This window comes from Cibotium barometz, chromosome 10 (assembly GCF_041138505.1).
Source record: "Cibotium barometz isolate CiBa-2024 chromosome 10, ASM4113850v1, whole genome shotgun sequence".
NCBI classification, from domain to species: Eukaryota; Viridiplantae; Streptophyta; class Polypodiopsida; order Cyatheales; family Cibotiaceae; genus Cibotium; species Cibotium barometz.
The window spans coordinates 34,346,112-34,373,266 of record NC_141055.1 but is presented as its reverse complement, the minus strand read 5'-3'; the positions used below and the strand labels follow the sequence as shown (position 1 = coordinate 34,373,266).

Below are 27,155 nucleotides of genomic sequence, written 5' to 3'. Positions count from 1 at the left end.
GATCAACCCACATCTCTTTCATGTTTGAAGGTGAGATACATATTCACTGAAAATTTGAACTTTTAACAGTTTCAATTCAAAATCTTAACACTTAAGGTGGCTGAAGTCTAGAAAACCTCATTGTGGTTGACCAGCTCACAAGTCTACAATGACCAGCAAAATCTAAAAATAAAACAAGAAGTTTTTTGGACGTTCAGACAAGTCCAACAAAACTACTTTTTAAGTGCTGAACCTTGCTGCTTTTCAACCTAAACAGCTTGAGCTCGCATGCACAACTCTCTATACCAGTTAAATGACCAGTTTACAGATTCCTTTAATGCCTAGACTTGGACAACACATGCAGGTTTACTTGCTTGCTCCAGCCTGCACAAGGTGCTTACGGTTTTTGAAAACCCACTGCTCATTGAATGTGGCATTCACTGTTCAGCATCATCCCCCTGTGGCATCTCAAAAACAGACAAAAGGTTGAAAGCTGAAGACCCCAGGTTGATTCCTTGCACAACACCGCCATGAGCTGCTTTAATTCTATGGCACATCAGCAGGGTTGCATCCCAGAGTGCAGTTCTTCCCTGAAATATTTCAAAGAAAACTTAGTTAGTGCAAGAAACCGCACTCAATCCTTTCACCATAAAACACAGCTAGAGCTGCTGCCTGCACACCTGGAGTGAGAACTGAAGTTTTTTGTCCCAGTACAGTGCAAATACAGGAGGGTTTTGTTTCCCAACTGCAAGTACACAAGCCCCTGAATGCAAGAAACCTGGGGCAGCTGACAAAACTACCACATACTTCTCTGGACATCTTTCTTTGTGAGGCAGATTAGCAACAAAGAGAGGATTGTTGGCAGACTGTATGCTTGGCTGTGAAGCCGGGTCAATGTGAAGCATCCAGTTTGGATGCTCTAGCAAAGCACAGAAAAGATAAATTAGTAGATGGGAATCAGTAGGTAGCTCTAGAGTCCATCTCTTAGCAATCTTGTCATACAGTTCACCAGTTGCCAGATATTCATACTTCTTGACACACGTCCCTTCTGCAAGTTCTGGTAGCAACAAAGAGCTTGTTATTCTCTCTCTCTTTCTCTCTCTCTCTCTCTCTCTCTCTCTCTTCCCCCCCAAGTTCTGGTGGTCCATATTTTGAAAATATGGAAGCCAGAGACCATCTATCAGAGCTCTTATCTTGCACCTGCCTTGGCTAAGCTCTCTAACATAAACTGTTTGCCATGAATTGACCAAATTGTGAACAAAAGCCCATGAATTGACCCAATTCTGAACCGCCAGCAAAATCATCCATAATTGACCCTGCACAATCATGGTTACGCAATAAGGCCAACAGAGATATCTTGTTCCCACCACATAGGCCAGGAACAGCATGGACTCTAAAAAGGGAAGTCTTGAACATGGCAAAAGGACAGCCTTCATTAGTACACCACCAGTGCGGTTTATCTCATGCTGTCAACATGGTATCAAATCCTTGACCATCAATGGGAGACTGATAACTTCATAGTTGCTGTTGAATGAGCTAGAAGTTAGGAAAGAACCACAGGACTCCATATTTTGTTCTAATCATAGTTGCAGTGAAACGTGTTTCATTCAGTTTGAATGAAACGAAACATTTCATACGAATTAAATGCGTTTCATTTGTGTCCACCTGGGAACCGTATGGTTTAAGCGTTTTTAACCCAGATTCTTTAGTTTTAACTTGAAAACATGTTTTAATGTGTAAATGATGCATGTTTAATATTGTTTTGTAGGGCAGGCAACATATTTTTTACATATTATAAACTTATATATAAATTTTGGAGCTTGTAACCCCCTTGTTTTGTATGAAACGTTTTGAAACGTCTGGGATTTGAAAGAAACGTTTATGCAACGCGTTTCATGAAACACCTTGTAACTATGGTTCTAATCAACATGAGATTGGATTACAAAGTTGACATTACCACAAAGATTGAAGACCAGAAGTAACAGACTACACACAAAGCAACCCTGTTCTAAGACTTGATATCCTGTGCAACCTTTTTATTCAGATTTGTGATTTAGTGAGTAGGGAAGTCTTAATGCCGTTTTGCACCAAAATGTTCATCAAGTGATCTTAAATGAATAGCACCAACAAATGGGAGTAACTGTTGCATGCATTTGCCTTGAGAAGGGGAGAGGGGGGGTGCGTGGGTGGGTGTTAAGGCCTATAAACAAACCCCCCAGGCCTCATTACCAATCCAGCCCTGAAGCAGCATATCACATCTCCACCAGCACCCTAGAGAGGCCCAAAACTGTCCAAAAAATGCAGCAAATCAGGTCGCCCTCCTCAAGCATACAGATTCTGGCTAGCGCAGGTGACCAAATCTGACAGGGGGGATAGAAAGCTCAGGTTTCAGGTTCTCGCTTCCATGTAGAGATCTTGCTATTGAGCCAACGATAGGCTCCACTCCACGCTCAACCTGCAGGGAACAAGGAGGGTCCAAGCCCACACAAAGCAAAAAGGTGTCCCTCGGCCGAGTGTGGAAACTAAGAATCAAACTCGGGTCCCCACTCAAGTGCCCGACTCTTTTATCAATTCACCTACACAACCACGGACCTCGGGTTTAAGTTTTGTATCCACACAAAGCACAATGAGAAGTACTTTCAGCCTTGTAAGTTTCTGTTGGGTGTTGGACTAACACACACACACACACACACAAACCTGCACATTAGGGTTAGGTGCAAGGTAGAGAAGCTCACACACAGAAATGAGAGAGAGAGAGAGAGCCAAAAGTGTGGTATCCACAAAATGCAAGTCAACTCTTGCATGTGTGCCACATCCATATAATATAGAAGTACAAAATATTATATGTTAGAGTGTCCTTTCACACTTGGAAAAACTTGCACATTAGGGTTAGGTGCAGGGTAGAGACTCACACACAGAAATGAGAGAGAGAGAGAGAGAGAGAGAGAGAGAGAGAGCCAAAAGTGTGGTATCCACAAAATGCAAGTCAACCCTTGCATGTGTGCCACATCCATATAATATAGAAGTACAAAATATTATATGTTAGAGTGTCCTTTCACACTTGATGTCCAAGGGGAAAAACCACATGGGAAAAAGTGCCCTTGGTTAAGCCCTGTTCACACATAGCACTACCAGAAGTGAGCATATGCCTACAAATCCCCCCTGTAGTGGAAGTGTGAACCTGTACAAGGTAGCAGATCACTCTCTGTATGAGAGTAAGCCCAAAGCTTTGCGGAAAGCTTCAAACTTTTCTCGAGGTAAAGCCTTTGTAAATAGATCTGCAACATTATCCTGTGTAGGGCAATAAGATAAACTGATCTCCCCTGCATGTAGCCTCTCTCCGACATAGTGATAATGAATCTCAATGTGCTTGGTACGTGCATGAAATACTGGATTTCGTGCCACGGCCATAGCACTCTGGCTATCAGTGAGAATGGTGGTGGGTGTCTGCTGACACTCACGAAGATCAGCCAATAGTCTCCTCAACCATACACAATCTACTATAGCTGTGAAGACTGCCCTGTACTCAGCTTCACAAGTAGATGTGGCAACAGTGGGTCGCTTTTTACTCAACCAAGATATGCATGAACTGCCAAGAAAAAAACAATTCGCACTGGTGGATTGCCTGGTATCATAATCACTAGCCCAATCTGAATCACTGTATGGATAAAGCTGCAAGCTGCACCCCCCCCCCCCCCCCCCCGGGATAGAACAAACCAGAGTACCCTTAAGATAACGAAAAATGCGTTTGACTGCTTGCCAATCCTTTGTGCCTGGGCTGTGCATGAATTTGCTCAACAAAGACACCCCAAAAGATATGTCTGGCCTCGTGTTACACAAGTAAATGAGGCATCCCACTGCCTGGCTGTAAATGCCAGCCTCAAAAGGCTCTCCAATATCATGCATAGTAAGCCGTACACCTGGTTCTACCGGAGTAGAAATGGGCTTACATTCATCCATGTGAAACCTTTTTACTAAACTTTTTATGTACTTAGTTTGCTGCATAATAATGCCATCATTTGTATGCATAAACTGTATGCCGAGATAGTAGTGTAAAGGCCCCAAATCTGACATATCAAATTCAGCTTTCAAATCAGCTTTGAAATCTGAAATTTGTGCTTTGCTAGTACCTGTAATGAGCATGTCATCTACATACAAGATGACTATGAGAATATCGGCATCGGTTTTCTTCACATACAATGTGCTTTCAGCTGGACTATTCTCATAACCCTGGCTGGTTAGATGAGCATGTATCTTATCAAACCAAGCTCTTGGAGCTTGCTTTAACCCATACAATGCTTTGTGCAACCTGCATACTTTATGTTCGTCACCAAGAACTACAAAACCAATGGGCTGATTTACATATACTTCCTCCTGTAAATCCCCATTTAAGAATGCAGTTTTGATGTCCAATTGATGCACTTTCCATCCTTTATGGGCAGCCAATGCAATCACTGATCTTATTGTGGTGATTCTCAAAGTAGGAGCAAAAGTCTCTTCATAATCTATTCCCTTTTTCTGGGAGTAGCCTTTAGCCACAAGTCTTGCTTTGTACCTGTCAACAGTACCATCAGACTTTCTTTTGACTTTGTACACCCACTTTGTTCCAATGACATGCTTGCCTTTAGGCAATTCCACAAGATCCCATGTATTGTTCTTCATGATAGAAGAAATTTCAGCTTGCATAGCTTGCAACCAATGCTCATTCTCATGTGCTTCTTCGTAAGAAGAAGGCTCTTCTGAATCAAAGAGACCACCCATTGCTAATGCAGACTCCCCACGATGTATATTCAAAGCATGGCTGGAGCTAGCCCTTGTTCTACCTGTGAGTGGAGCTGCAAGTTTGCTTTCTTGCAAAGTTTTCAGCAACCATCTTGGCACTGACTTGGTTGTGTCTATGGCTGTTTGCTCTTCCCTGACAAGATCTTCCACTTCTTCCATAGAAGGGGGCTGAATGGCTGGCTGTTCCACATGTTCTACATGAGGATTTTGTTGTGTTGGGGCTGGCTGATCTGAATCCCCCTAATTGCAATGGGTAAAAGTCCATCAAACATGTCCTGTATGCCTGTATCATTGCTTTTATACAAGCTGCACATGGGCTGTTCTGAATTTTTAGCAAATACCACATCTCTACTGACAAAAATCCTTCGTGTAGTTGGATTATAAAGACGGTATCCTTTGCTTTCATTGCTGTAGCCCACAAAAATGCATTTAATTGCTTTGTCATCTAGCTTTGTTCGGAGTTGTTTTGGCACATGTGCATATGCCAAACACCCAAATGTATGCATATAATCCACTGTTGGCTTTCGGCTATACCAAGCCTCAAATGGTGTTATGGTTTTCAAAGCTTTTGTTGGACACTTGTTCAACACATGAGTTGCACACATTATAGCTTCCATCCAAAATTTGTGAGGCAACTTTTGTGCTTTCACCATGCATCTTGCCATCTCCATGAGAGATCTATTTTTCCTTTCAGCTACACCATTCTGCTGCGGTGTATAAGGCACAGTACATTGGTGTTTGATGCCCTTTTGAAGCATATAATCCTTGAATGCATTTGACATGTATTCTCCACCTCTATCTGAGCGGAGTGTTTGGACTTTACATCCACACATATTTTCAGCCATTGCTACAAAGTGTCGAAAGCATGTAAACACATCTGCTTTCGCTTTCAAGGGGTAAGCCCAAGCAAACCTGGAGTAGTCATCAATGAATGTGACGAAGTAAAGATGCCCCCCTATGGATGGTGTCCGCATTGGACCACATACATCACTATGTATGAGCTGTAATTTACTTTCAGCTCTAACAGCTCCATCTTTGGGGAATGGTTTTCGTTGCATCTTTCCCAAAATACACCCCTCACATACATGTCTTGGTGGAGACTCAAGAGGCGGCATATTATCAACCATATGATGCTTCTGCGACAGCATCAAACTCTAAAAATTTACATGCCAAAAACGAGCATGCCATAGCTCTGCATCATGCATAGCAAGAGTGTGGGCAGCCACTGTATTTGCATCATAAGTACGCTTGTCATAGCTGTCCAGCTTATACAAGCCTTTGTATCGTGTTCCAGAAGTGACTATTTCATAACCCTTTCATGGGTCTTTTACCAAACACTTCCCATCTTCAAATTCAACCTTTAAACCTTGGTCGTTTATGGCTGAGACGGAGAGCAGATTTTTCTTTATCCCTGGAACATACAATACATTTTTCATACATATATTGGCACCTTTGGCTGCAATACGTATGACATTACCAATTCCCTTTACTGGATATGTGGTATGATCTGCACATGATACAGTGCGGCCATTTGAAGCATAAACCAAGAGCTGAAATACATCTTTGCATGAAGTGATGTGGCTCGAAGCACACCACTATCAAAATACCATGATGCATTCTATCTGTCAGATGCAATGCAAGACATATTAGTGTCTGAAGCACTTGGTGTGCCACTAGTGCATGTGACTAAAAAAGTGTACTCTTCTTGGATTACATTAGCTGATTGCTGTGTTTTGTCATCAAAAGAGTCTGCTACTGCATTGCCTGCTTCTTTCCTTTTCTCTTTTGCAATCCGCTTCCTACATTCATTGATGTAGTGTCCAAGCTTATGGCAGTAGTGACATTTACCCTTCTTTTTGGGCTTGTTTGCATCCCCTTTGTTAGACTTTTCACCACCAGAAGAGGGCTGTCCATGACCAGCCTTGCTAGACTGTTGTCCCCCATGCCTAAAGCTCTTTGCTTTACCTTTATCCTTTGCTGTAAATGGCTTGTCTCCACCACGGTTGCTCGATAAGTTTGCTCTTGTTTGCTCTTCTTGCAAGAGTAAACCCACGAGTGACGGGATCACCACCTCCTCTCATTGAGAGGTTGAGAGGTGTGTGAAAGCCCAAGAAGGAAGGCGGTAAAGAATGAAGAGTGTTGGTAACCATCTATCTGTCTGGGATAACCTCATCAATGTTGAGCAATTGTCCCTGCAAATCTTTCACTTTGGTGAGATGATCTGCCATGGAGTCACCCTCATCCATAGAAAGAAGCTCCAATTGCCTCTTCAAGTAGGCAACTCTTGCCTCGTTGCGTACCTGATACATTGCTTCCAATGTGTCCCATGCAAGCTTCGATGTCTTGCAAGAACGAATGTACGGAATAATAGTCCTTTTCACTGAAAGGGCTATCAATGACATGGCATGTGCATCTCTAGAGTCCCATCTCTTCTGCTCTTGTGTGGGAGCAGGTTCTACATCAGGAGCTCTTTGAGCACCTCCCCTTTGAGGTGTGGCTGGCTGTATGGTAAGTGGGCGTGTATCATCTCCACACACGATGCCCCAAAGCCCTTTGGCTACCAACAAATTACAGATCATGAAACTCCAGAGGGAGTAGTTAGATCCATCCAGCTTGTCCTCCTGGGTGAGCACACCAAATACATCTGTAGCATTCTGTGCCATATCAACAAAATATACCTGCAAGCAAACCAAGCACGTATGTGCACTGCCAAGCAACCAAATGTCCTGTGCAAATGTATGCCTGCAAATCAAAGCAAGTGTAAACCTGTACCAAATTGTCCAATTACACACAATGTGTATACACATGCGACAAATCACAGCTGTAATGCCCAATTACATGCTCCAATCTGAAAATCCCTAATTTTTATGCACTCCTATCGCTTCAATGTGCATCTAATTGGCCAATTTTCACAAAAGCCCCAAATTTCTGCAACTGAAAGAGGTTCAATTTGCTGATTTTGACCTCAATTTTGAAAACCCCCAAATTGCAATCAAAGCAACATGCCCAATTTTTTCAATTTGTCCTGAAATTGAGAAATCCCCCAAATTGCACCTGCAATCTTCCTTTGAATCTGACCTGCACAGAAGTGTCTACGAATTTTGTATTTGTATTTGGAAGAAAATGTGCACAAAGAATACCTTTGGGGGCAGCACGTGTGAAGCAGGTGTTATGTGGGGAGCACACAGGCGAACAGCCTGTCGCTGAGAGCCGGCGGAGCTGGAGACTCAACGAGGAGAAGCACACGGAGCTACAGACAGGGGCATGTACGTGGCAGCCAGGTGTGCAGATGTTGACGGGCCAGCAGCCAAGCGCAGTTGTCGTGGAGGAGCACAGGGCATAGAGCAGGCGGAGGTGGTAGGCGCAGGGCGAGCAGACGGCCAGGCGGCGTCGTAGCGCAGGGTCATCGACGGGGAGATGGAGCTGGAGCGCACAGAGCTGATGAGGCAAGTGTCGGGCCAGTCAGAGACGGGCGCTCAGAGCAGACGGAGGCAACGACTACTGTAACGAAGCAGCGAATGGTGTCGCGTCGACGACAGCCATCGGGCGTCACGGTCGGAGCTCGGAGCAGCGGGACGGCGCGGCTGCTGCCAGCCGGAATGAAGCACCGACCGAAGGACGTGGGCCAGAACGGCTACCAGAGGACGACTGCGGCTGTGGGGACGGAGCTGTGACGGCGCGGCCCTGGACGGCTGGAACAGAGCGCTGACGGGCGGAGGCGCTGTCGCCGCCGGCTGCAGAGGGAGGCGCCGCCCGCGAGCTGAGCGGCGGGCTCCCCACTAGTGCTGTCGGTTTCTAGTGGCCGGACGGTGGAGCAGCGACGGAATCAACGAACGGAATCAGACAGTCCGACGACGACGAAAAATCGCAAGCGACGGAAATCCAGAGTGTGTCGACGGAAATTCGCAGGCAGAAATCCAGGGCCAGCTCCCAGCTCCCAGCTCTGATACCAATTGTTGGGTGTTGGACTCACACACTCACACACAAACCTGCACATTAGGGTTAGGTGCAGGGTAGAGAAGCTCACACACAGAAATGAGAGAGAGAGAGAGAGAGAGAGAGAGAGAGAGAGAAAGAGAGAGAGAGAGAGAGAGAGAGAGCCAAAAGTGTGGTATCCACAAAATGCAAGTCAACCCTTGCATGTGTGCCACATCCATATAATATAGAAGTACTAAATATTATATGTTAAAGAGTGTCCTTTCACACTTGATGTCCAAGGGGAAAAACCACATGGAAAAAAGTGCCCTTGGTTAAGCCCTGTTCACACATAGCACTACCATAAGTGAGCATATGCCTACAGTTTTCGTCCCATATCTAGTAAAGTTAATGCTCCACATGGCAGAAGGTGCGCACATGGAGGTCATCCAGGCATAGTTCATAATATACGTTTAGCAAACGCATACGCATTCGGGTATGTAAGAATGTTTCGAGTATGTTTCAGGCCCAGGCCGAGTAACATACATGACCAATATAATACCTCATAGAAAGGACGAGATTTAGACAAATAGATACAAATATACATTGTAAACTCAAGCTCTCCAAGTTCCATTATAAAAAATTACAAAGTTACAAGTTACAAGTTACAAGTTACATAAATGCGAAGCAAGCGTGGACCAATTTTCAATTAAAAAAACCGAAGCAACTTTTAAAAAACGTAAAACCTTAGAAAAACATTTTTTTTTAAAGCACGTATGAAACACGAGTTTCAAACACATATGTTACAAGCGAATGTTAGGAACTATGCATCCAATAAGACCCAATGCTGTCTTGCTGGATATTTTGATCATCACAGCCATCTACAAGAAATTAAAAAGGAAAGAGCAAAAGCAAATGCAAAGGCAAGCTTTTTAGCAAAAGGCAAGGCTTCCCCAAGGTATAAAAAGACTTGAACCTGTAACTATTTGGCCCTCCTAGCTCTATTTCACATGATGAAAGTTGAAACCCATGCCCGGACACTAGACAGGTGGAAGAAGAAATGGGGACAGGATCCATAAGGTTTGATTATGAAAAAGCACCATTCTTGGTCATAAAGCAAGAAAAAGCAAAAAGTCAAACAGAGTTGACCGCGAGCCAAGGGCCCCATGGGAAAGAGGAGACTAAGCCAGACCAAAAAGCTAAAAGCCGCTTTTCCAAAAAGCAACTCCAAGGCCAAAAAGCAAGGCCTTGAAGTTAGAAAAGCAAAGTTAAAGAACTTTGACAAAAGTGAGTAATATTTTATAAAGAGCAAAAGCAAAGGCAAAAAAAGAAAAGTAAAGCATAAAAAGGCAAAGCAAAAGCATGAAGGCTTTTTGGCAAAAAGCAAGGTCTCTTACAAGTATAAAAGGATTGGACTTCTCTTGTAGTACCATGAACAAGATCATTGAAGATTGTGGAGTGTGTGTGGGCATCAATATGATCATGGAGAGTTTCTTCATCGCCATCAACACCTTCTCCAACTTGCTTCTCAAATGTACGATCAACCCTAGACTTGAATGGGCATACGCATGGGCGATACAAACGCATGAACGGAGCTGTACAAATCTATACGGACATTGTCACCAACCTGGACATTTCCCAGTATGAAAGGGGTCTGGTGGACTCCAGGATATCTAAATATTTGGAAAGTACAAGCTTCGGGAATGGGAGATTATCCTAGAATACAAAGGACCACACTCCTAAAATTTAGGAGAGTTGCTATTTTTGGCCCAACTCCAATGGAAATTCTGTTCGCGTCATTACATCTGGAATTGAGCAGATACCAAGAGTTGGCAAAGTGCCTATGACAGAATGTCTACCAGTTGGGATATTTTTAGAGGTAAAGATTATGGAAGGACCCATCTCTTAGATTGGGACATGTGGCAAGAAAGTGGACCAAAGTGAGACAAGTGGCCTGACACTTGTTAGAAAATGGATCAAAGTGAGACAAGTGGCCTCACACTTGTCACTTCAGCTATTGTGTGGCTCTCCACTTGTCATTGTAGCCTTCTCTTGCCATTTTAGCTCATGGGAGGACCAAATCTATAAATTGGAGCCCTCTCTCTTCATTAATGGAGGCTCTCTTGCTGCACACTAGCCTCTACCATCGTTACAGGCTGCCCTAATGATAGCTACTCTCTTTCTCTCTCTCTTGAAGGCTGCCCATGAAGAATACCGACTGTTGGGGACTGTTTTGGAGGCTTCCATTGCCAAGAAATACTGAAGGCAAGGGTATTTGATCATTTATTATGATTTATAGCCATTGTACCTGTTGTACCAATCCTTGTACCGACTGTACCAGCTTCTGTACTTGCTGTACCACCCATTGTACCAACTGTACCAACTTCTGTACTTGTTGTACCAACCATTGTACCTGCTGTACTAGTCACTATACATGTTGTACCAACATTTGTACTTGTACGTATTGTACCAGCCATCGTACCGACTGTACCACCCATTGTACCTACTATACCAACCACTATACCGGCTGTACCAGCCAAAGTACCTGCTGTTCCGGCTGAATGGAGAGTTGTACTTGCTGTTCCAGCTCTATTGCATGAAGACCCGTGGTTTTTGGGGAAGAATCAGTACCCACACGGAAGTATATGGATTATGTTGTTGGCTCGACATTTCTACAGCCTATGTTCCGGCTTAGTTGCCTTGTGTTGGGCTGTATTATGGCATTTGTATATGGATAATCCGGCATCTCCTGTGGGGAGAGTAAGGCCCTCAAAGCTTGTACATGATATTATTCTCCTTGGGTAATAAAATACTCCAAGGGGGAGGTCGGTCCATTCCAGCCTCTATGTGGTGTCACATGTGCAAGATCCATTTTCAGCATTTGTGGATGTTTTGTCCAGCTTTATGTTTTATGCAAAGTGATGATGGATATGTGTTAAGGCTGTGGCCATGTTTAAATGTTTTAATATGCATTGATGGTATCAACAAGTGTGTCAAAGGCCCTAGTCCCGCGGGCACCCGCCGCGAGTTACAGACATGTATGGATTGAAATTTCAAAAACCCTAAAATATACTTTTTGGAGGTTTTTATTGCTCGAAAACCATTAAAACAAGTTTTACATCAGTTTTCTTGCTAGAAAAAGCTTTTCCAAGGTTTTCTTCATCGACAAGGCTATAGGAGTTATGGACATTAATCACGAGATGAGCGAGTTGATTTAGAACTTGGACTTGAACTTGGAACTTGGAGGGCTTGGGCTTGGGGCTGGGGCTGGGCTGGGGCTGGGGCTGGGGCTGGGGCTGGGGCTGGGGCTTGGGCTTGGGCTTGGGCTTGGGCTTGGGCTTGGGCTTGGGCTAGGACTAGGACTAGGACTTGGATTGGAACTAGAACTTGTATTTAGACTTGGATTTGAATTTGGACTTGGATTCATTGGATTTGGGCTTGGGCTTGGGCTTGGGCTTGGGCTTGGGCTTGGGCTTGGGCTAGGACTAGGACTAGGACTTGGATTGGAACTAGAACTTGTATTTAGACTTGGATTTGAATTTGGACTTGGATTCATTGGATTTGGATTTGGACTTGGACTTGAATTTGGACTTGGACTTGGATCTAGATATTGGATCTGGTACTAGCCCAATGAGAGATATTTGTGGATCATTCCCATGGTATGCTCGACATCAGAGATCTCGTGCCTTGACATCAACATCGACTTGGATATCCTACATCGGCATATCTGTTTGTTTTGTATTCATTGATTGTATTAATCTTGGCCAATGTGCCCATGAATTGTTCGTGAATAAATTCCTGAAAGGGGGCGAGGCCTATTCCCCGCTCAATGTGTACTGTGCAAGATCCCTATTCCCTTCTATCTCTCCCCTCTCTCTCTATATCTCTATCTCTTGGACACGTAGTTGAGTCTGTCACTCACGGCATGCCCCGCTGGGCTTATAGTGGTATCAGAGCAGGATTTCTTTTGAAGAAACTTTCTTGGGGTGACTGAGCCATGTAGAGAGAAGAGGAAAACCAAGGGCCTAATGAAGGGAACAACTATCAGGCCGATCCAGGACTTCAGGATGGGAGTGAAGACAAACCCCCACTCTTTCGAAGAAGATTGTCCCACGAGAAAAATGAAGAATATGCCAAATAAGGGAAGTGTTTTCAATGTGGAAACAACGGACATATGGTTGCAAATTGTCCTATCAAACCAAAGCAAGAAGCCAAAGAGATCAGAAGATCACCAGATTGACATCATGCCAGGAAGTTCGACGAGTGGTTTGCAGTGGTGCTTAGCCCATTGCATGTTTCGACATATAAAGCTGTGGAATCTTTATGAACCAAAGCTGAAACAAAACTCTTTTGAAGCATTGAGACTTTATGCTAGCAAAGGATCAGCATTGGTTATTCTAGATCTTTTTGTGGTTGAACATGATGAGATTGCATTGGAGCAATCTTGAACCAAGAAGGCCATGCTATGGCCTACGAATGTCAAAGACTACAAGGAAGCATATGCATTTTCTCGAAGCCCCTTGAGCCATGCAGTTTCCTTAGATTACCATATGGACTTCACTTTGATGAAGGATCTTTATGCTACCAAAGAGGATTTCAAACATGTGTTGGAACATATTGCAGAATAGAGATTTGGTGACTTCTTATGTCACCAAGAAGGGTTTTCTTATGATGCAAACCCAAGAGATGTACACCACAAGAAATTGAGGCCAAAGTAATGGAAGAGTGCCAAACTCCTCCCTACATGGGACATAGAGACACCTTGACTACACTTCAAGCTTTGGAGAGCTGCCTTTTATTGACCTAGTATGAGAAAGACATTGAGCTTTATGATTCGAGAATGTTTGGTTTGTCAAAAGGTCACATTTGATCGACAAACACCAGCAACATTATTGCACCCATTGAATGATCTATGGGAGAATATTGCTATGGATTTTATCTTTGGATTGCCAAACTAAGGGAATGATGGTATATGGATTTTTTTCATGATACTAAGAAGATCAACCATGTATGTCATTGATTGGACCTTTCAGATCATTGGAGGATATATAATGCCTTCCATGACAGTTTATGGAAACCATGTACAAGATTACCCCAGAGAAGCTTTTTTTTAAGGATCCATCAGGGATGGAAAACCCATAACAGATTGTGTTTCATTATGTGAGAAAAAGAGCGCCCCTTGCGGTATTTCTTTATTGTTAAAAAGTTGGAAAATACAAAGCACGAGTGCAACAGAGCACTCTACTTGCACCAGCTGAGTTTGCTAGCATAACTGCACTAAAACTGTTCCATAACATCTCAGAATGAGTCCCAATTGACAGGCTCACTTCCATAGGCATCAGACTACCCAATGGAGTCCAAAACATCACAATTCAGCTTGCTGTAATGTTCTGCACAGACCAATTTTCAGACCTGTTTTCAACTCTGTTTTCAGCCCAAATTAACCCTTGTACTGTCCTGGAGGACTTTAGCAAAGCATAGCAGCTATAAAACGCGTTTTTTATATATTGGACGCGACAGGACGTTTTTTATAATAAAAAACGTCCAATTGATTAAAAAAACGTGGAAAAAAAAATTCAATTTTTTTCAAAAAAAAACGTAAAAAACGTTTTTTAAAAATAAAAAACGTTTTTTATTTAAAAAATGTGAGTTTTTTATCATTAATCAAAATCTTGCTGAATGTTTTTTTTTCTAATACATACATTAATAAAAACCTTTTTTAATGCTTTTCATGTATGTATGCATGTTAACACCTATATGTATATGTACATATATGAGTATATACACGTGTATATATATATATATATATAAAACCTTTTTTGATGTTTTTCATGTATGTATGCATGTTAACACCTATGTCTATATTTACATATGTTTGTATATGCACATGTGTATATATACATGTGTGTGTGTACATATATGTATGTACACACACGCGCGCGCATATATATATGTGTGTGTGTGTGTGTGTGTGTATGTATGTATGTATGTATGTATATGTGTGTGTGTGTGTGTGTGTGTGTACATACAGTATGTATGTATGTATATATGTATATATGTATATATATATATATATGTATGTATGTATGTATGTATGTATGTATATGTGTGTGTGTGTGTATGTATGTATATATGTATATATATATATATATGTGTGTGTGTGTGTGTGTGTGTGTGTGTGTGTGTGTATATGTGTGTGTGTGTGTGTGTGTGTGTGTATATATACAAGTTTTTTATTATTTAAAAAAATGGCATTTTTTATTTTGGCTTGATAAAAACGACGTATTATACACGTATTATACTTTGCCGTATTATACGTCCCGTCCCGTACACCTGGCTGCTATGTAGCAAAGTCCTACTGCATTTTGGCATCAACCGGGCAACATAACAGCCCAAAAACAGCACCTGAACAGTGCTGAAACAGCGTTGTATTGAAGAGGTTATTACCCTCTTCCGTCCCTGCTTTGGTGTAGGAACTAACTACACCGGTTCCATAGTCTGCAAGAGAGAGAGAGAGAGAGAGAGAGAGAGAGAGAGAGGCTGTGGGGAGCAAGCTCAACCCTCAATACATGAGTTGCAGGGCAAGGGAGTGCACCACAATAGCTCTTAACTTGCAACAATCCACCATAATGGCTGCAAATGAGCCTCATTCAGCCCAAAATCCCACGCTTCCCCCTTCCCAATGTGAAAAATGCACATAAATTTGACACTTGGCACATTTTTAAGCCTTTTTCCACATGCAATCTTCCAAGCTAAAAATCTCCTGACTGGTTCACATTCTCACAACAGTCCTTTGCTAGCTTTTGGTCCCCTTGACATTCCGCACAAACTGACGTGAACACTTTTCAATTCCGACACTGCCCAAAATAGCAGTTCCCTAAATTTTAGGGATGATGTCATCTGCATTCCTTCTGGTCTCCTGACCATCTTTGACCACTATGGTCACTTCAGAATTTGCTTAGAATTCAAGATACATTCACATTTCGGTGGCGGCCACTTACTAGTGTAAACCGGCCTATGCCCTCATTCAGTGGCCATGTCCTGGACACTGTCATTCATCTTTCAGTGCAGTTCTCAGGCTTAGCCAACCTCTGGTCCAAAGTCCCACTGGCAGACCCATTCTGACATTGCAATGGCCCAAGCCCTTCCAAGAGATCCCGGGGGAAAACAACAGCAACCAAAGAGAAAGAAAAGAAATATATATATATATATATATATATATATATTTATAAAGAAATGTAAATAAAGAAAACAACTGCAAAAAGCTTCACCTCCTGGTGACATGGGCTCCATGGGCCGTCATAGAAGTTTCATGAGGCACGGTGGCATGTGCTCCTCGAACTTGAAACTCAGATGCATGTGACTTTTCTGCATATGGCAATGTCTTTCCATGAGACAATTCAGAAGGCAACCTCTGTCCCTGAATGCCTACAAATGACCCATGACTTGCTCTTATATAGGGATCTTGATGGCAAGTCATATTCAAGTCGGTTTTCCCTTTTTGACTTACATAATAATGTCCAAAATGTCATATTTAGCCTCCAAACTATACCCAAAAGGTGTCCCAACCATTGGTCCATGTCCTTGACACCTCCAGGCACCATTTAGGCTCCCAAAACTATTTCAAATTGCCCATATACGGCTGCTAACGTTGCCCTTTAGGTAGCTGCAAGAAATAATCATGTCTACATGGCAACGTCGGAAGGTGTGCATGTGACACTGATTTACACATGCTTACGCAGCCCAAAATTGGTTCAAAATTGCTCCAAACCTGACCATTTTCACACCATGCTAATTTACTATCAATTCTACCCTAACGCTAACCCTAATTGCACACATGCATACACTAATTGCCCTGTGCAAGTGTCCTTGATTGTCATGGCGCGTGCATCTAAGGACGGATGCATCTGCCTCATAAGAGACTTGTGTCCCATCTAGAATCTAAATTACCACACCCACATGAGTTATATCTAATACGCTTTGATAACTCTATTGTATGGTCTAGTTGTGGGTTGTTATTGCTATCATGTGCAAGTTGTGAGAGCTAAACGATTGTTAGGATTTCTACCCCTCTGGGATCTATTAGGGTTGCCAATTGCATGCTTGTGCAGCTCGTTTTTTTGTTTATGTATCCTATTTCCACACTTATACAGATTTTTAGGGTTAGAACATAAATCCAATGGCTCAATAGACATGTATAAAAAGCCAGACTTGTTGCAACAAAAGAGACCTTTGTTCCCATGGCTAAAATGACAATTGCCAAGAAGATAAGCTGCCTTGGCTGCCCATCACGGTTGAAAGATGCATCAAGTGACTGTTGGATATTAAAATTGCATTTTTGAATGGTGAACTTCGATAAAAAGTTTATGTGCAGCAACCATCTGGCATTAAGGACAAGTATCCTTGTTCAAGAAGGCTCTCTATGGCTTAAACCAAGCTCCTAGAACTTGCTATCAGAAGATACATACATATTTAAGCACCTAGGGTTTCCAAAATAGTCCAACAAAGAGCACTCTTTACATAAGGAAAATTCAAAAATTGTCATCATTTCACTTTATGTTCATGACATGATTATAATAGGAAATAATGAGAAGAAAATTACAACAATTAAAGCTGATTTGGAAACAACTTTAGAGATGATGGATCTCGAGTTATTGCATTACTATTTGGGCATAGCACTTGTGCAAAAGATGATGGCATTGTTATGTCTCAATGAAAGTACGTCAATGGGATTTTGAAGAGGTTCAATGTAAAAAGATGCAAACTCATTGCGACTCCCATTGAGACATGTCTCAAGCTTAGTAGTTTCAATGCAAGTGATCGTGTGGATGCCACTCTCTATAGTAAGACTATTTAATGCTTGATTTATCTTTGCAACACGAGACCATAGATATCTTTCGGTGTTTCCCTACTAAGCAAGTTTATGCACTAGCCCATGCACTTCACATTGAAAAGCTGTGAGGCGGATTTTCATGTACCTCCAAGACACACTCGGGTTATTTTATTTAATACAACTGTGATTTTGATACAACTGTTTTTTGTTTGGCACCTCACTTGTTTCTTGGCTTATGAAGAAACAACCCAATTTGGCAACATCCTTTTGTGAAGCTGAGTATAGAGCAATCTTGATAGCCACGGTAGAATGCATATGGGAGAAAACATGGAGCATAAATAGAGTGATGCAATACCTATTCTCACAAATAGTCACAGTGCTATTGTCATAGTTAAAAATCATATTTTCCATGTAAGGACAAAGCACACACAAGTTCATTATCATTATGTGAGAAAGAGAGACTTCATGCACGCAACATCGACCTCATCTACAATCCGAATCAAGTCCTAGGATATTATATATACCTAGATGAATCCAGGAACATGCCCAAATTCACCTTATAAGAAAGTGTGATTTATAACCTCATGGTAGTCATCCACAAGACAGTAAACCATCAACTCCATCATGCATAATATGGACTAGATACTATGTGGCGTTCTAAGTGTAAAAGATTTACAAAGTATGGTGTTAATAGTATTATTGTGACCATTGGATTAGATGCAACATGTAAGTTTGGGATTTAATCTTGGGCTTTAGTTAAGGTGTCATTATAATAACTCCTATAAAAGATGTAACACATTAAGTTGTGCAAAAGCAACTTGTGGAGTTCTCTCTCTTCCTCCTGCACACGTGTTTCTGTGTACCGCTTTACTTGCACATCTTGTCTTGCAAGCTACTGCATGCCAACCGAATCCTAGCTGAGCCAACATCCGAAGACAGTAAACTCAACAGCAAACTAACTTCTAGAGCTTGTGCTCAACTCACCAGAACCTTTCAAAAGTTTTCCACAAAACCTTCTCCAAACATCAAGATTTCCCTAAAGTTCTCTTTCGATTTTCTTTTAAATTTGTTTCTTCTCTCCACAATTTTTCCCACTCACCCACTTTGTTTTCTTACATTCCCAACCCAACAAAGTTCAAAAAAAGAAAGACTCTCACCACATACCTCTAATCCGTTGGACTGTGTAATCGGCACGAACACTACTTTGTGGCAATAAACCTTTAGCCCATTCCCCTTTCATAAGAGCTTTCAAACGTTGATGTTCACTTACAGCATCAAGGCATTCTTGTATTGCAGGATTCACCATCCGAGCTTGAGATTGCTGGAGGCCAAACATAGTTGGCTGTGGGGCTGAACAAACCAGTGCCATAACAGGAAACAATGAATTAGCCATAGGATCGTTAGTAACTATTTTCATAACAATCAATGGCATAAATTGCTAGTCAAAGGCTTGCTGGGTGAAGTGCACCAAAAATTCCTCGGCACTTATGAAACTGCAAAGGGTAGAAGCTATGATATGTGATTCCCTAACTTGTAACAAGCACATACAGATAGCGGACAGTATCATAAAATGTCCTTCGCATTCAAACAAACCATAGACCGAGTAACACATATGCAGGTCTTACCTGGGGGTGTATCGCGAGCCTGCACAAGATATACACGTAGTTGGTGCAGTAGAGCATCTTCATCTGGAGAAAAAGCAGATACCCACTCTTGTGCGGGGGCATCTACTGCTGATTGTGAGGGACCAGTTGTGTCTAGCTTACTCCCCCCGACTGGACTGACATTTATAGAGATCCCAAGGTTAGCTGCAGCTTGCATGACCTGTAAATGGCTCAGATCTATTTTGAGAACTAGGGGATTAAGAAGATCCTTTGAAAACCATTGCCTGATTTGATCCCTCCACTGCTCAATTTGTGGAAATACACCCAGCTTCTGAAAGGCTTCGGCTGCCTGTTCCATAGACATTGGAGGTGGAAGATCTCCCTCTCCTTTTCTCGGTGATTGTCCAAACTTCTGAGGACTTGGAGATATTCTTAATGCTCGTACAGGAGTGCCTTTTGAGGTACTAGATGGCGTCGATCCAGATGTTGGTGTTGTGATGTTGACTCCCCTGAGAGTTGGCGTGGGTGTCAACAGAGTCTGCACAGTCGTTGGGCTCTTCACAGTTGATTCTACCATCTTATCCTCCACGTCAGCTAGAAACTCTTCCAACTTCTCTTCACTGGTGATATCCTCTTTCAAAAGAGGGGAAGCATGCTTTGCCCATGGGCTCAAGTGGGCATCTACAGGAGATGTCTGATTTTGTGTGAGACAAGCGTATGGTGGAGACTGCATAGTTGCTGGGGCACCTGCTACAGGAGAAACCTTATTGGAGTCACGCCGATCTAGTCCAGCCCATGATGAGATAGAGTTGCCTGTACCCCGACCACTTTTGGCAGAACTGGACTGGTGCACAGGAACTAGCAAGCTTGATTGAGAAGTTGCAGAAGGGCTTGCAGATGACCGGGTTCGTGGTGGACGATGCCTAGCCCCTCCAGCTGAATCAAATAGGTCTGCTTTCTCAGCAGTCTGCGTTTTCTGTTTTCCAGCACTCACACCCAAAAGTACCTGTTGACGCTCAGTCAAGAATGACGCTTCAGCATTCTGAACAGTCTCTGCTTTCTGTTCACCAGGTTTGACTACAGCATAGCTCCTTGTATCTGCGCTTCCATGCAGGGATAAGGCCTTACAAAGTGCTGACATTGCTGCCAGAAACACAATAGCCACTGCACTTTGCAGGATTCTGAAAAACAAATCTGCATCCATTGCATTGTCCATTACAAGTAATCAGCTGTTGAACCAGGGGTTACAAAAAGAATCCCACACGCACATAGATTATGTATTCTGACAACAACCAATGAAAGCAACTTACAAGAACTAAAGAGAAGAGACGGCCAAGCTTACAAGCAAAGCTCCGTGCAACACCCATTTCAGTCACCATTTTCACCAAGGTCTTCTCCCTGCGATCTCAAACGGGTTATTATCACGATGTCAAGTTCCAACATGCATTATTGAGTGAGAGAGACTTATGCTAAGGCCTGGGTTTGACATCGTGCAAAGTTCCAGCATAGTTTAAAAGGTGAGAGAGATTTCTGCTAAGGCCTGGGTTTGAAGCAGCAATGTACGACTCGTGACTGCATGTCATGGCATGTGCCTGATGTACTTAACCAGGTGTGAGGAGGGTTGTACTACACATACACATAACATCTCAAAAAGCATGTGCAGTACAACCATGCAGATTCACAAGTTTCAAACCCCGTACGTGCAAACTTTACTGTGATATAAAGCGTCCCCGTTAGGCACGATAATCATACATGGACTACGCTATGTTCCACGGCAAGCATTTGTTTGAAAAAAACTTTCTTAATGAAATAGATCAAGATCCTTACTGGGAAATCAAACTGATCAGGGACAGAGATGAAGAGAATGCAGTCATTGAGATGACGATGAAAGAAGACATGCTTGGCTTGAGGCTTCGAGCGGCGAGAGCCGAAGCCATGGCTGCATTTTGATAGACGCCGAACTTGCTGCGGGCACGAGGGGAAGCTTGGGTGACAACCATGGAGCGAAACCCTTGCCCTCTGTTCAAGGGTGGATCAAACCCTAGCCTCCTTTATCTTTGCTTCTGCTTCTTCTTCTTTAAAAACACTGGTCCATCGCCATTGCTTCTAGGTCAGCCACGAAACCCCCGCCTACACACAACAAACACAAACCCTGATCCATCGAAATGGCCATGGTAAGAAAATCTTGTCTTCTGTCTAACACTTCTTCACACAGCACAGTCCATCGCGGTAGGTTCCCGGAAGTAGGCCCAGGAAGAAACCGGTTCTTCAAAATCGCTTCTCGTGCTCAATAGAAACGCGGCCTCCTCCTTGCAGATAAACCCTAGCTCGCATCGTTCCTCGTTTCAAATTCTAAGGATAAAGCACCCAACGTCTATTTTGCTATTAATTAATTAATCAAGATGCTTAAGGTTCTTTAGAAAAGAAATTGTTGTACCTTAAGTTTTTTAAGGTTTTAGACCTTTTTGACACACAAGATTTGGTACATTCATGTCATGATAATGATGTGAAATTCTACATGGCTTTTTGACACTTGTTCCCTTTTCTTTAATTTGCCATCTTGGGTGTAGGGTATGATTTAAAAAATCACCGCTCCTCCCTCCCTCTCCCTCTGCCTCTCCCTCTCTCTCTCTCTCTCTCTCTCTCTCTCTCTCTCTCTCTACCTACCTTAGAGGAGTATAGCAGGGTCTCCTTGCAGTGTATAAGAGGGTCCCTCTCGTAGGAGTACAAGAGGTTGGGAGTGGACTCTCTTTGTAAGAGATGACCTGCAATGCACATGCAAAAGAGAGAGGAGCATGGGGACCCGATGGGGAAGGGGGGAGCCTGTGTTTGCATGTCTGTTTGCATGAATAGTGAATGAGGTGGGAGGAGGGATTGCAATAGGGGAGGGAGGTGGGAGGCAGTGGCAGTTGCACGCAGGGACGAGGAGAGGGGCAATAGATGGGGGAGGGTCTAAGGTATACCTTAGAGGTGTATACCTTATACCCAATTACTTTGTAATAACATTAGTTAAACTAAGGTTTTAACTAATTAATTAATGCCCACGCTAGTGGGCATTAATTGATGAATGACAAAAAAGCTAATAGGCACCCATAGTTACCTAACTTTTTATGTTAATGTAGGCACCTGTGATTTCGGTTCTTCTTTCTTTATTGATTAATTAATGAAAAAGAACACAAGGGACATATTTACCTAACTTTTTATATTAATGTAAGAATTCAGTAATGTCTAAGATTGATTTTAAACGTCCTCGACCTTTGAATTAAACACGTGCCAGTGAGTGCCCCCTTCAACCGTCACAACCTTTGACATCGCCTCGACACGAGAGAGAGAGAGAGAGAGAGAGAGAGAGAGAGAGAGAGAGAGAGAGAGAGAGAGCTTTTTGTGCATTGTCATGTCATAGTCAGCTTTTGCGTGTAGCACACGCACACACACACACAAGCGCTTTGAAAAAGAAGAAAGACACACACTCCTTTGTGATAGAGAGAAAGAAAGAGACTCGGTCTGTCTCTGATTCAACCTACAGTGTTAAAAGCTAGAGAGACATGCATGTGCAAGAGAGTCAACATGGACAGCTTGCTGCTTTTTGTGTGTGTGTGTGTGTGTGTGTGTGTGTGTGTGAGAGAGAGAGAGAGAGAGAGAGAGAGATGATCCTAAACTAAGTTTGCCTCCCCACATGCTGCAACTATGAGAGAGGCAAAAGAGTTCTTTACGCATAGGTAGTTATGTGGGAAAAAAACAAATGTTAAGCTCTCATTGATGCCAAGTGTTATGCCTAAAGTAGAAAAACACTTTTCCTTTTTCTAGTAAAACTAGCTCAATGCCATCATTAAATAAACAAGCCTGGATGGTGTTTCCCTATGTAAAAAATTGTTCAAGTTAGAGCTTACCTTTCCTATACCAAAACAAGTGTCATTGTGGGAGCTTTGCCTTAGAGCCACAAGAAGTAACTTCTCGATTATGGGTGTGCTAGCCCATCATCTGCATCCTTGATCCGTTGTCACATCGAAGAGCTTCCATGGCTATGAGTGTCGAGAAAGAACTCTGAACAAAGACAAGAAGAGTGTTACCTTCACGGTGGATAGAGGAGAAGCTCAAGAACTCTATCCACCTAGACGAAGGCAAGAAGAGTGTTACCTTCACGGTGGATAGAGGAGAAGCTCATGAGAGAAAGAAGCCTACAATCAAACCTATCCATGTGTATTGTGTAATGTCAAGATTAGCTTATATACAAATAGCTAGTGTTCACATTTGGTTGGCCATAGCTTAAAAATGGATTGTGGCCACTATTTCGAGCCTTAAGCAAGTATATATACGAAGTCTATGACTTTCTCATTTGGCGTTAAGCACAACGTAAGCATAGGGTAAGGCCACTTTACATATTTTGTCTTATAAAGATAGGTTTCTGTTACATGCGATTATGATGATGAAGCACCTTATGGTAGGATGGATAGGTGAAACAATGTTAACTAGAGTGGCTAACATACCCCCCTTCCTAGTGGTGATGACCGCATCCTCGTGTCACTAAGCTCGAGCGGTCAATATGTTGCTGGTTCCATAGAGGTGTGGATGGTCAATCGAGGATGCAATCAATGAAATTGCCTTGCAAGGTTTAATGGTAGGCAAGAGACCAATCCACATACGTCAGAGCTTGTATGATATAATCTGTGTTGGCCCTTCAGGTAGGAAACTTTTCAAGGTTGTACATGTGGGGTAGTGTTAGCATAGAAGTGCTTGAGAGGTAAGGCCTCATCCCTAGGGTTGTAAGTGGTGTGGGCCCACAAAAAACAGAGGGAAAGTTGTAGAACTAACCTAATTGGTTGAGCAAATTGTTTGCCAACTCATCCATGCTCGTGTTGTTAATTAGGAATCTTTTTGGTACTGGGTGGTTTGCAAAGGCTTACATCCCCTATCTCGTGGTTTAGGTGGATGACTTCTATATCCTTAGCTTGTAGTTTGTCTACTAGGTCTATTACCTTGTGGCATTGTGAGAGCAACACCCATTAAAGATGTATCGTCTACAGAGTGGTCTTGAAACCTCTTACTCTTAAGAACGGTTATGAATCAATCAATGAACGACCTATTACCTCGTGGGGCATCGCGAGCAACACCCATCAAAGATGTATTGTCTAGACCTATAGAGGTGGTCATGAAACCTCTTTCTCTTAAGAACGATTATGAATTGATCAATGAGCGATAAATCATGTAGCCTTTCATGGGGACTGCATCTCATATGGAGATATTTGGTTCTAGTAATGTAGTCCCACCGTGCACCGTCTCACCTTCCTCTTGCTTGCGGTTGTAGATTTATGTAATGGGGCTCCATGCTACTCCACTGGATGGCTCCATTGGGTGAGAATCCCACAGTGGAAGTGCGCCTCAAGCCCTCATAGTTGGCCTTTTCAAGTGGGTTTAGTGCTATGAACCACTAGCTTGCTCTTCTGTCAAGATGGTAACAAAGGCCAACTTTCTCTACCTTTATGCATTTACATTCAAGAAGCTTTGGGCCCGCTTTAGGTCTTCAAGATCATCAACCCAACTATGAGTTGCCTATCAAGAGTTCAGGCACTCTCCTTAGTATTTCTTCATGCTGCCTAACTACACAATGGTTACATATCCATAAATACAAATCATTTTTAACTTTTTTTTCCTTTAGTTTGTATAGTAGCATTATCTAACATCAACAATTTCCACCTTGGATAAGTGGATAAAGCATCTACGTCCAAGCTATTCACAATAACATAGTCTTAATTATTATAGCATAAATCTGGCTTTCACAAGCTTTGAGTCTATAACCTTCTTATGCAAGATGATAATGTAAGTTTAGCATAAAAACAAGATAAGCTAGAATAAAAACTGAATGTAAGTTTAGCATAAAAACAAGATAAGCTAAAATAAATTACATTTAGAATAAAGTACATTTTACCTTCATAATAATTGACTCCTATGTTCTTAGCCAATTCACTTTATATCCACCAATAACCTTAGCATGATTATTTTCTACGATTTACTTTATATGAACTAAGGGAGCTTTTAGTATAAACTTAGGAATTCCTGGACCTAACTTAATCTATAATTTAGAAAAAATAATTGTGAAATTTTTAGAATTAAAAAAAACTTTTAGCTATTACATCTAAACTTGTAGGCGTACCCAATCCAAGATGTACATCGTAAATCATCCTTGCCCATAGTCTTGACAATTTGATAGCATTTTGAGTACACGTGAAATGCGCTAATCACAAAGGATCTACTCTAATTGAGTAAAATTGAGTAAAATTTTACTCTAATTGAGTAAAATTTGGGCCTAAAATACGAAGATAGAGTGGGTTTGAGATGGCAAAAAACAAAATTAACAAAAAGTCAAGTTTAATTTAAGAAACTAGTGCATAGCTAGATTGTGACCATCTTATTTTGAAGAGCTAAGAGGAAAAATTCTTTTGCATATGATATATTATCATGAATTCATCATATTAGGTAGGGTTGAACGATATTTTAAGAAGTAAATTTTGTTGCCTAGTCGTTTGATACCATTGTTGATAGTATTGCTCACAAGAATTAAGGAGTTGGTATCAACTAGAGTGGAAATATTGACCACTATTAAGAGAGTTCCTAGAATGGTTTCAAGGGTGTACTTAATTTGATATTAAGGGTGTACCTAATGTGGAAACATTGACCATTATAAAGCAACAAAAAATGTGGTTTTCATAGTTTGGTATTAACGTTATCATTAGAATATTGAAGGTACACTTTTAAAAGACTAATGAATGTTCAAATAGCTAGGGCTTTGCTAGGTCAAGCTATCCAAGGATACACTTACCTAAAATACTAAATGGTCTATTTAAAATAATAAATTCCATGGTGCAAATTTAGGTGGAGCGCTTGGAGGAGGACAACTATTTAGGTGGAGTGATTGGAGGAGGACAAAAAAATATATCTAACTATTTTTTGGTAATGCCATCATGGAATATTGTATATTAGTTGATAAGATAATTGTTTGTATGTTCAAAAAATTAAAACTTTAAACAAAATCATACTTTTATGTTAAATTTTTCAAGTAAAAGTTTTTTTTTGGAAAAGCATATATTTTGGACATTGAAACAAATATTTCTCTTAAAAAATGAGCTTATAGCATCTTATTATTTTAACTTACAAAGGATTTTTTTTTTTGACAGTTTGAGGGGCATAAACCTAAACTTGGAGTAAACTTGTGGGCCCATAAAAAAACAAAGGGAACGTTATAGAACTAGCCTAATTGGTTGAGCAAATTATTTGCCAACTCATCCATGCTCATGTCATTAATTAGGAATCTTTTTGGTATTGGTTGGTTGTAGAGGCTTGCATCCCGTATCTCTTGGTTTGGGTGGATGACCTTATCTTGTAGTTTGTCTACTAGGCCTATTACCTTGTGGCATCATGGGAAACACCCATCAAAGATGTATCGTCTAGACCTATAGAGGTGGTCATGAAACCTCTCTTAAGAATGATTATGAATCGATCAATGAGCAATAAATCATCTAGCCTTTCATGGGGACTACATCTCATATAGAGATATTTAGTTCTAGTAATGTAGTCCCACCATGCACGGTCTTACCTTCCTCTTGCTTAACGTTGTAGATTTATGTAATGGGGCTCCATGCTACTCCACTGGATGGCTCGAGTGGGTAAGAATCCCACACTAGAAGTGTGCCTCAAGCCCTCGTAGTTGGCCTTTTTAAGTGGGTTTAGTGCCCTGAACCACTAGCTTGCTCTTGTGGGTTATTATTCAACATGGTGATGAAGGTCAACTTTCTCTACCAGTACACATCTACATTTAAGAGGGATATGATACTTTTTTGGCAATGAATCGACCAACATTTTCCCTTAGCAGATGCATTAAGATGGTTTTAATTTAGTTGAACTACCCATAAACAAAAAAAGAGGAAGAGAAGGGAGTTTCTTTCTTGAGAAAGGAAAGCTTGAGAGGACCTCTAGCTAACTCTTAGAGTCTAGAGACTCTTTGTATTAGGATGAGTACCACAAACATAATTGAAATGCTTATGAGG

At 41.8% G+C, this 27,155-nt stretch overlaps 1 protein-coding gene across 2 annotated transcripts; it reads right to left on the bottom strand.

Annotated features, from left to right (window-relative positions):
- On the bottom strand, positions 1–21,508 carry LOC147634824 (cytochrome B561, amino-terminal protein). Of its 2 annotated transcripts, none has more exons than XM_086804013.1 (6): positions 20,941–21,508; positions 20,456–20,511; positions 19,135–20,307; positions 18,674–18,859; positions 660–1,036; positions 1–569 (listed from the first exon to the last, which is right to left on the bottom strand). In XM_086804013.1, exons 1-6 carry the CDS (start codon positions 21,111–21,113, stop codon positions 417–419), a joined length of 2,118 nt encoding a protein of 705 aa, XP_086660139.1. In that variant the 5' UTR covers positions 21,114–21,508; the 3' UTR covers positions 1–416. The 2 variants fall into 2 exon arrangements, with proteins under 2 accessions (XP_086660139.1, XP_086660140.1); XM_086804014.1 differs by having other exon boundaries at positions 20,424–20,511; positions 20,941–21,504.
- Positions 21,509–27,155: the final 5,647 nt, after the last annotated feature.